General features: G+C 41.0%; 1 protein-coding gene across 6 annotated transcripts in view; it reads right to left on the bottom strand.

Annotated features, from left to right (window-relative positions):
- aopep (aminopeptidase O (putative)) overlaps positions 1-11299 on the bottom strand; it is a 75714-nt gene that overhangs the window by 37729 nt on the left and 26686 nt on the right. For 5 of the 6 annotated variants that reach the window (XR_002274429.1, XR_002274428.1, XR_002274430.1 and 2 more), the window contains exons 9-13: positions 7603-7705; positions 7249-7356; positions 6722-6765; positions 4566-4626; positions 1115-1177 (exon numbers count right to left, since the gene is read on the bottom strand). Coding sequence is in view for 3 of the 6 variants with exons in the window: in XM_020593742.1 (XP_020449398.1) it covers positions 1115-1177; positions 4566-4626; positions 6722-6765; positions 7249-7356; positions 7603-7705 (379 nt within the window). In the remaining 3 variants the exon portion in view is untranslated. Of the gene's footprint in view, positions 1-27; positions 970-1114; positions 1178-4565; positions 4627-6721; positions 6766-7248; positions 7357-7602; positions 7706-11299 lie in introns of those variants that run through there. The other variant, XM_020593744.1, reaches the window with a different exon arrangement.

Raw genomic sequence — 11299 nt, 5'->3', positions numbered from 1 at the left:
GGGAAAGAGAAGAGAGAGAGGAGGTAGAGAGAGAGAGAACAAAGTACCAGGTTTTGAGCAAGGGAGAGGGATGAGAGCGTGAAGGAGAAAGAGAAAGTGGAGAGCATAGAGAGGTAATCATAAAAGGGTAGCAATGACAGAGAAAGAGGAAGGACCAAGAAATGGTGTAAGAGAAAAAGTGAGTGGTCACATCCAATAGTAAATATTAACAGACTTAAGGCACACTTTCCATCTCTCAAGTGGAAAGGCACACACTCTTGGTGAGCCCTTACAATCCTTGACACAAATGAATTCCAACCTTAGGCTCACTTGTGCTCCAAATATAACCAACACAAACAGACAGCTGAGACAAAAGAGTAATAGTTAAAGTATACAGCTGTGATGGAGCCTGGAGCGCAGCAACTCCCTACACCATAGATCTGTATTAAACAGCCAATCACTATCAAGGCCAAACTCTGTCTCCCCTCAGTGACTCTTCCTCTCAGTTTCAATGTATAACAACCGAAGACAAGCACTGTGGTAATTTAAATATTACACAGGTGAGGTTTCCAAGCATTGAAATGGCATATAAAGTGGACAAGTCATTTCAAAGATGTAACGTTCTGTCTGTTTTACGGTATCCATATTACATGTGACCAAATTCTGTTCATTCCAATTTATTTTAACAAAGAGATAAACGGGGGATTGAAAAATATAGGCAAAACAATTAACAACAACACTGAACCTTTATGGTCCTGATAGGCAGCACAGAATGACACGCAACAGATGTACAGCGCTGTGTGCCGCACTTCACTCAGAGACAGGCAGAGGGAGAGACTGATACAGGGAGCAAATGAGCAAAAGAGGTAGATTGAGTGCATGCGAGGCAGCGATAAGAGATGGTATCAAACATTGTGAAACGGAACGTGTAAATGAGCAGAGAAGGGAGAAACAGAGAAGAAGCAGGAAAGAGAAATAGTGGCAGAATAACTGAGTGCAGGAAAAGAGAGTGATGGGAATCAAATGACAATCATATCAAGGTGCAATATGTCAATTCTGAGAAATGCCAGAGTCTGTCCGCCACTCCCCGAAGACAAGAAGAAAATAAGAGAAGAGGAGGGGAGAGAGCGCTTACCTCTGCTTTGACTTCTTCCACCAGCCTTGTCTTTGACCACACGGCGCTCCTTTCACAAAGCCACTGAACAACAGAAAAGAAGAGAAAGCAGTGAGCCGGGGGCAAGTGATCAGGACAGAGTGGAATGCTTTGCAGAGGCAGAGAGAGAGAGAGAGAGAGAGAGAGAGAGCTCACGGAAAGCAGGAAGGGGAGGGAGAGAAGAGAGGTGGGAGGAGAGGGAGGAGGTGGGAGTGCGATCACTTGTTCCTCTGACAGAAACTCGCGTCTTGAGTCAGGAGGATGAGAGAAAGGAGGAAGAATGGAGAACAGAGAATAAAAGAGGAGGAGGAGGAGGTAAAAACCCACCTGAATTAGTAGCAATCACTGAACAGACAGTCACCTCAGTCCTCTACACATCCACTCCTCCACCTTTACACACAAACACAGAGCCATGGAAGCAAACACATACACACACACACACACACACACACAGATCGGGCTAATGCACAGCACTTACTCTCTAACCTTATTAAAGCTTTCAGCAGAACCACTGATCGAATGATGTAAATCACACATCAGGACAATGACAGTGAGAGATGTGTGTCTGTGGTGGTGGGGAAAACAAGGGGACGGACAGGAGTGCATGAAATCAAGGTGTTTTGTAACGTCACACCACTCACACACACTGACAGACGAGTTGTAGCAGTGCCACATCATATTCATACAATCCATGATGCACAGATGTTGCCTTGTGTGGGCGCACACACACAGTGTTTCATCTCTGAGTGTTAACATAACTGAAGTTCAGTACTACAACTGCATGCCTCAGTAAATCTCTAGCATTACACAAAAGTAGTCCAGCAGGCACGGCATAGAAACAGAAGGTGTGTGTAGAAGCCGAGGACGGAGGGAGTGAGGCAGACATAGAAATGTACAGAGAGCGGGAGCTGTAAGAGTGGGCTGTATAGAATGTAGTGAGTGTTGAAGCAGTAAATTGGCATTGTATAACAGGATACCACACATAGCTCTTTTGCTGCCTAGATCCCCACTACCATTCCCTGAATAGCAAGGCTTTTGTCTACTTCAGACACTCTCTTCGTCCCGCTCCCCCGTCTGTGGTGTCTCTCTTCTGAAACACTAATAGATTGTGTGTAGAAGTTCACAAGTTACACCTATCTCTCACAAAACACACACACACAACGCACACATTCCTCATTCATCTTAAATTAGTAATACGTGAAGTTTCTGAGGGAAGTTTTTATTAGATTTTTTTTTTCTTGAATATCCTTAAAAATATTTTTAGCATGTTGGTATTGCTACAGTACCAACTTGATTAAAAGCTTTTTGGATCCTAATTGGTACAGCACAGACACTTTCCCCATATTATTTAATGCCGCCCTAAAACAAACAGCAACCTTTCAGACTATAAATCTGATCATCTGATTGAAAGTCTTTTTTCTGATTTATAGCTGCTCAGACCTGTTACACCAACGTAAATCCAAAGCCAATTTCTGCCTGGTAAAACAGTGTAGGTGCTCAAGTCCAATGAACTCAACCTCCTATGAGCTGTTTAAATATATCAGTCTGTGATGATCAGTAGCAAAAAGGCTTTTATTGATAACCTGGCAGAAAAAGACCCACATAAAACATTAATGTCAGCTGAAGGAGTTACAGTGGAAGAAAGAGTCAAGCTGAAAGCTCTGGTCAATCAAGGCTAGTCTTTCTTTAAACAAAGTAGCTCAGCCCAGATCCATCATCCCAAAGGGAGTGCTTACTCATCTAAACTCAGAGGACTAAAATAGGCTGGCCTTCCCATTCCACATCTCTTACTCTGGGATTGGTGAATGTCATTGTTTATTATTAGGCCAAACCATTTCCTTCCTTTCTCCAATTCAAGTACATGTTCGAGTGACAGATGATAGGCAGAGAGCTCAGAAAGAAAGAAACAGGGAAAAACAGTGGCAGACAGAGAGAGATTTAAACATGTGTTTGTCTACTGTACAGTACATAACACACAAGCACTTGCACTTGTAAAAGGTTTCAATCGATCTACCTGATTTTATTAGCTGATGACTGGCACTTCAAGCACAAAAAAAGCCTCTGCAGGTCACTCTAGCCATCACCCAATCAGGTGTGAGAAAACAGCAGACCCTGCACACTGTCCTTTCCACCCTCAGGGGCCCCTGAAAGACTCCAGTTACATCATCACATAATCTAGAAGGTGAACGTTCCCAGACAGCAACACAAGAACAGACACACAAAAACACACATGCACACAGTGGTAATTAAGACCTGTTACCATAGAGATGGGAGAATTGAAGCTGTTTAAAGTGGATTGATTGTATGTGCATGTGTGTGTGCGTGCGTGTGTGTAGCCTTGCAATCCATGACCGTGGGTCTTTCTCGATTAAAGGGCAGAGGAAGAGCAGCACTGCTCACCTTGTCAAGATACAGTAATCGTGTGGTAATATAGTCGATGATTATGATTCAACAGCACAATGATAACATGAGCTGCACAATTAGCTTTTTCAAGAACTGGCTGCGTCTACTAAACTGCCGGCGATGCCTTACGTGTGGAATTAAGTTCATAACCTTTTGTGAAACCAACTTGAGAAATTCAACAACAAACATGTTAAACACAACGCCGCCACTGTCTAGCTGTTTCAAAATGCCTACTAGCTATAGTCTCATGCCATTTAAGCTGTAGTACTTATATTCTGACAGCTATTTACTTCTAATGTGACACATAACTTTCATTATGAGTGCATCATTACACTGCTGTCTACGGTTGTTCAAGGCTCAGACAGATGTGATGTCACTACTGTCATCCAAGAAAAAATGCTTAAACTACATTAACACTGCTGGCTTTGATCCTAACATCAGATCTTAAACTATGGTGAAGTGTAGTTGATGAAATGATCTCATACTGCTTCATTATTAAAGACCATAACCTTCAGATATCCGTAGTCAGGATGATTCTTGGCATGTGGCTTTCAAATCCAGCTAATAGGGCTGTGGTTTGTGCAGTGAAGCCAATCAGGTTGTCAAATGTTACTGCAGTTGTCCGTTAACACAACATGATCACTGAATGCTAAGAACAGCAGGAGAGAAAAACTAGGAAGAAGGAAGAGCAAACTAAAATATAAAAGTAAAACAATGACAGTAACAGCATACGGCAGTGGTCTGGGTGCCTTAAACTGAGAAAAACTAGAGATCATCAGCCAGTTCATACAAAGACTTAAAACAACCAATCTTTTCCATAACCACAAGCAAGTCTAGTGACAAAAACTTTAAAATTAACAGCCCATGCACGCATGAGTCAGGCATGAGAAGATCACCCAAAACACAGGCCTCTGGTTTCTTTCAGTTTCAATCATCACTGGGACATTATTGAACACAAAAGGCAACATAATTAAATTCTATATTTGAGACATTTTAAAAAGAAAACAAGACAGAAAGAGATTCATCATACCTTTGGAATTCCCGGCCGATCAAGCCAGTCAGCATAAATAGCATTGAGGGTGAGGTCTTTTCTGAAACACAATGGCACCAGTGTTAGTATTATTCCTATTATAGCAATGACTGTTATTGCCCAAGACAGCCTATGACAACATGGGTGTGGGAAAATATTGTTAGATTCAAGGCAGACTCAAGGTTTAGGCCAACATCTTAAACAAAAAGGGCCACTCCCACTTTTATATAGCAGGACAAGCATTCAGGCCTACAGTAAGCAAGCATGTGCATGTATGTGTGTGTGTATAGTGGAGGCGGGCCAAAGCTGATGGTTTCCACATGAAATGGTTATGAGCCACACACAGAACACACACAGTGACAGAAATGGCCCATAAACATTCAACCCAACTTTCAGCATGAAGTTGCAGTGTGTATGTATCATACCCTCCCTCCCAGTCAATTTAAATCAATCATCATCAACCCTGCCCACCTGTACTTAAACTATTACTGTATATCTGTTATACTGTTTAGCCCCGTATATGGCTTATTTTGGAAAAAGAACTATTTGTAAGGTCATTTCTATCCATTTTCTCCTAGTCACACTCTTCTAACTAAAGCTCAAAATATGTAGATCAGGGGGACTCAGTGAACACACCTTTCTTTTAATGTTCTATCTCCATGAATCATTTTTATACACAAATTTTACATATTTATTTAGTTTTATATGCTGTTCCAACAACAGAATGTAAATTAAACCACACTAGCACACACATTAGTGCCCATCAGAACTCTGTCAATAAACATAAATAAAAAGAAAAAAAAAATTGGTTCAGGAATTAAAATAGCCCCCAGAGTAACATAAATGTCAGACATGTATATTTTCTCTTTCAGTGATCCATGACAGTAGGATAGCCACAGATTTTTGGCATCTGTTATTGTTTATTTTTGGCCATGTCTCAAAGCTTTGAGCTGAAGGCTAATGATAGCATGCTAACATGATAAGGATCATCTTGTGCAGACTTTAGATGCCTGTGCCAAAATTTAAAGGCAATCCATCCAATAGTTGTTGAGGTATTTAATGTTGGGCCAAAGTGCTGGACCAGAAGAGCAATAGACAGACAAGGTATTTAGTAAATTGAAGCTCATAAAAACTATTTTATACTATAGTGTACTAGAAGAGATAATACTCCCAATAAAGCACCAATTTCTCCAGAACCTGGAAATTAAAAACCCTGCTGACAGCTTCACCGCGGGGAAATTTCTTGGCATCTGAAGTTAAACCATAGAGAGTACATAAAGACTAAACATCTGCTACATACCAGAGCAAGACAGCATAAAGTAGGATTACATAGGATTATGTGAGAAAAGTACTCTTGTGTGGCAAACAAAAGATTAACACGAACACAATATGTCATATATAGGAGTAGACAGAAATAAGCTTTACGTCTGCTAAAAGCATGAGGTACTGCATGTCTCTACCAGTTATTTCATGTTTTTCACTTTAGAGGCTAATCACCTTAACAGTAATAGAGGACACAATGTAGTGTCTATTAGAAAGAGTGACTGCAATGCTTAGGGAATACTGACTTCTTACTAACAAAAATCAATGAATGTATTGATTTTTTTTTATGTGTGTGTAGGAGTTTAGTCTTATAATGCTTAAGTTCAGACTATTTAGTCTATGGAACGAGCAAAATATATGACCCCCACACCCTGCATAGAGTGTCTATTCAAATCCTAAACCTTGCTCTTCTAGTGGGCTGAATGACTGACTAAGCAAGTGCAGAAAGGGAGAGAGAAAATTGGAGAGGAGAAGAGCAGGAGGCGCAGTTATCGTTTTACACTTCAATTAATATGAGAGTGGATAAGACTTCTCTCATAACAGTATTGGCATTGGGAGCTATTGCTAGCCACGTTTCCACAGTAGGACCAAGTTAGCGTAAGAGCACAGGCCAAGTCAACACATACTCATGTATTTGCCATTAAATGTACTGCCTAATTACATCCGCTAAGGAAAACTGACCAGAAAACTGATAAGCAGCCTCTCCAATTAGTTCAGAACTGGAAACCAGCCTAGCACTACTTGAGCCCAAATCAAAGAGGATTTAATGCATCAAGGCATTTTTCATTATTCATGAATTACACTGTAAGCATTTTTCTTATCCATTTACATACCTCTCCATGTCAGGAAAGGTAATCAGCAGCAGTTGCAGGAAATCCTGCCCAAAGAAGGAAAAAGACAAAAATTGAGGTATTTAGGGAGGTGAGGAGGGAAGGAAAGAGAAAGACATACTTGATCTCAAGTAAGGAGTGCAAGGACAAACAGTGTTTATGTTATATTCCGTTATTAGTGAGAAGCCTCAAGCTGCCATTGAAGAAACAGGAGCCAGGTGGAACACATACACAGAGACTTCCAGGTGTGATCACTCAGCTTCATGGCCCCAGCAGAATAAACATATGTGGCTGAGCTGATGTACGGTCATCAATCTGAAATGCTGCTGGAGCATTTTCAACTAATATAACACTCTGGCAATCGAGATCACATCAGCCTTAAATTAATTTAAGGACATTGTGCCTTAGAGACAGGTCATATTAAAACAGTTCAAATGTTATTAACAGCCTCTGAAGTAGCTATGAGTCAGAACTGAGATCCTCTGTTAAGTTGATCAAGTAAAAATGAGATTCCTATACAACAGTCTCACCTGAGACAAAATGAGTTGCCCGTGGTATCTCTTCACAAATAATCTGAAGAAGTCGATGAATTGTTGCTCTCCCACTTGACTGGCCAAGAACCTGAGGAGAAAGTAGCCCTGGACAAAGGACAAGACAAATAACAACAAAACATGATCCATGAAAGACAGAAAAACTTTGGAGCAACATCAATAGCCATTACAAGTGCTGTTCCAATGGCAACTACAAAAGAGTGGGTGAACTGAAAGGACATTAAAGGATTTTTTTTAAATAGTTTGATTTGTTCTATAGCCCTTTGTTTCCTTCCTACCACCACCATCTATTTTCACCTTCCATTGCTACTTTTATCAGATTAAGTCTCTCACCTTGAGGTAGTGGACTTGCATGAAGGTTTTGTCAGGGTTGAGGGCATGTTTAACCATGGACGAGCCGGACTCGCTGACCCGACCGGTGTTCTCCATGTTAGGTCTGCAGGAGGACAAAATGAGGAGAAACAAAAATACATTCAGAAAGATAACACAGATAGGGAGACAGGAGCACAGTGTACAGAGGGAGATATTCAGCACACATAGCATACAGGAAGAAAATGACACAGGCAGGTATAAAGACAGAAACAGAGTGGGATGGTGTTAGAGAACCTGAGCACAGAGTTTTTATTTTATCCCACTCTTGCAGACATTTTTGTTGCAGAAAAACCACAGTTTCTACAGAGCAAGAATACATGGTCAGCAACATTCAATCCAGCCACTCAGCCAGGCCTCCCTCAGTGGCAACACATTGCCAAGTTGCTGTACTTTGCCTCAGGCGGGCTAGAACTCAAGCTGCAGATTTATAATAGCATGCTATAGTGTTTATATGACCTCACAGTGCTGCACTGAGTCTTTACTGCTCATGACTCACAGACTACATATAGCACTTCCACAAAAAAGCACCCCCGTCTACAGGCACCAAGGAGCCAGGCTTTGGTTTTGCTTTCCCAGTCGCACACCTACAAACCATCCCTTCAACCTGCATAAACACACAAACAAGCGCACATAAAACCAATAAAACCTAGACAAACACAGCGCTGACAGGAGATGCTGTGCAATGATAGTTTCAGTTAGTCAGTATTGATTAAACTGAGCAGATTAACTCAGTGTGCCAATAGTAAGGCCTTGAAGGATCGCCCTCCTGCAAAATCGATACGCCAGGCGCCTGGTCCACCAGTCAATACACTCTTCATCACTGGCTAGCACTTTTCCACAGGACCACTTCATGAAAGGGCAAGACCCCCCACCCAAACACACAAAATCAAGGAAACAATACCATACTCAATTCTTATTCACACATTCACATGTAACGTAATTAGACTTTTGAGTTGAATTGCATCTGTGAGCCACAAGTGGGTCAAATATTTGATCCATTTGAGTTTTCGTCAATGCACAGAGAGAAAACAAGCAGGAACGGGGGGAGATGAAGTAGATCAGGGTTTAGGACAAGAAGAGGAGGAGGAATTGTGGGAGAAATCGAGGACAGGAGATAGACGGGAATGTTTGGTTTGTGGACTGAGAGAGGAAGTCATCAGCTTCCTGGAATTTCTAAATTCGACTGGACACTCTTACAAGAACTTTCATCATGCATATGAGGGTGTGCATGTGCGCATGTCACATAAATGTTGTGTGAGAAAAACTGCAATCCCAGTGACCTGGTTTGGGAAAATCCATTTCAGATCATCTTAGTAATGATCTTCAGTGCTTGTACATTAAAAGCTGCAAAGATTCTCAGCCTGGCAGTTGCCACATGGATTAACAATGAAATAAATCTGTAAAACCTAGTGATACAGGCAAAGACTTACTTTATAAAATATGTTTGTCTTAAATTTTGGCAAAATTGCTCCCTTGTTCGCCTTACTGTATATCATGGCTATAGTATTTTCTCCTTTTAATTTATCATATTATATATATTTATTACTTGCGCAACCAACTAGTCTCCTGCCTGTAGTGCTCATGTCTGTCTGTTATTGCTGATAAGATGAAATAGACTCTTTTTAGGACAGCAGGACATGCTGTATCCCTGGGAAATTGTGTGCGTGTCAGACAGAGAAGTACAGAGAAAGAGAAGGACTGAAGCAAGAGACAAAAACAATGACAGAACATGTATTTTCAGAAGAAAAAAAAAAGTGCTAGTTTCCTGCATCAGAGATGGAAAAATGTTGATTTATCACTGCCGCGTTAGACAGAGAGACTCCACCCTTCCTGCTGTCCAGACCAGGGATGTATGGATGTGTAAATGCCTGTCTTTCATCGTCTCTCTTTGTCAGAGATGATTTACTACAGCTTTAAGAGGAATCGCTGCTTGCTGCCTTGGAGAATCACACAATAGCTCAATATATTTCACAATAAATGGTGCTCTTATCTGAGTTGTAGGCCATGTGTGTGAGAGGGAGGGTGTTTGTCTGTGTATGTGTGTGTGTGTGTCCAGGCATACACCTGGGTGTGTCTGAGATTGAGAGAGGAAGAAAGAGCAGGAGGAATCAGGAGCTATTACTGACAGAACTTAATGCCAAACGCACGTGCACACATGCACATACACACAGGTTTATAGCTCCGCAAGCCATATCCTGACAAATTACACTGGGTTGACTGTGGAAACCGGATAAGGTAGAGCAACGCTCCCAGCAGCCCAGTAAATCAGCACGGAGAATGGCGTCTGGCCCAAGCTGCCCTAAATATAACTCATCTGAAATGGGCTGATAAACACCGGCCATTGGGGACCCTGCTGGATCACGGGGTGGCGATTGTGACCCACTGAACTTGGAAAGCACAACCTGCCATTTAGCTTGATGTGTGTGTATGTGTGTATAAACTGGTGAGGAGGCTGTGCGCATCTCTACATCCCAGTGCGCTTCCTTTCCTTTCACCCAGTCATCTCCAGCATTTCTCTGTGCATTCTGACCACTGATCTGTGTTTATTCAATTTATGTTTCCACACAGGTGTGATACTATTGGACCTGGGCATGCAGGCAGTGGAGCCTGATCTTATTTACATGTTACTATCCCCCATGTTGAAATTAACATTTCAGGCAAAGAGATATGGTTGAAATCAAGATCACAACATTAATAAGAAGGCTTTCTTGTTATTAATGTACAGTATATGATAATATAGCAAACAGGCAATATACACACAAAATATTCAAACTGAGACTGAAGAGAAATTGAATAAGTGACTGAATGAATGTTGGAAGCAAACAACCTAAGCTGACATTATGAACATCAGACCAAAATACTGACTAGGAAGGAATATTAAGGAAGTCATTCACAAAGGCCAGCTCAAACTCTTACTGCGTAAAATAATGATAATGACTTCTGATGAAGACTGTAAGATACTGTATGTTCAAAGCCCTGAAAACACTAGCAGGTCAGTACTGTGAAATAAAAACTTCGGTAACTAATTTAGTTGGTTTTTGAATTTTATTTTGCTTCAAAAACATGAATTTGAAAAACAAAATGAATTTATGGGTTCATAATTCCATAATCATTGTTCATAATTTTAGTGGACAATTTCCTGATGAGAACTGTAATTTGGTAGTAATTAAAGGAAACAAAAACAGGAAAAGCTTTGAAGAAAAAAAAAAAAACCAAGTAAATATTTAATCATTGTCACTGTATTTGAGAAATCAAGGCTGTACCTGAATCATTGTGAGGATTAAGAAGTGGCTTCCCTTGGTGTTACTTTAGCAATTATTTTTATTATGTAACAATCAAAATATATACTGTACTGTCAATGCATATGGGCACACAGATCTGTGTGTACATGTGAGTGCATGCATGTATTGTTTACATTTTTCAGATGCTAGTTATATGCTGTCGACTTAACCCAGTCTGGTGCCGAGAAACCTGATCCTGATCCTCCTAATCACACCTGTGTCTGCCTCATATGGGAACACCCTGGTAGTCTTCTAGACAGGCAAAGCTCTCAAGTGCATGTTTAACTCTTTCACTCACACACCATACCCTATTTGAAGATACATTCTAGGTCACAGTAATACCATGTGCCACAGCTGTGAACACTTATAATGCACAA

Source organism: Monopterus albus, unplaced genomic scaffold, assembly GCF_001952655.1.
Source record: "Monopterus albus unplaced genomic scaffold, M_albus_1.0 scaffold20.1, whole genome shotgun sequence".
In the NCBI taxonomy this organism is placed as follows: domain Eukaryota; kingdom Metazoa; phylum Chordata; class Actinopteri; order Synbranchiformes; family Synbranchidae; genus Monopterus; species Monopterus albus.
The sequence above is the reverse complement of the archived record's forward strand: the minus strand, read 5'-3'. Positions and strand labels throughout refer to the sequence as shown.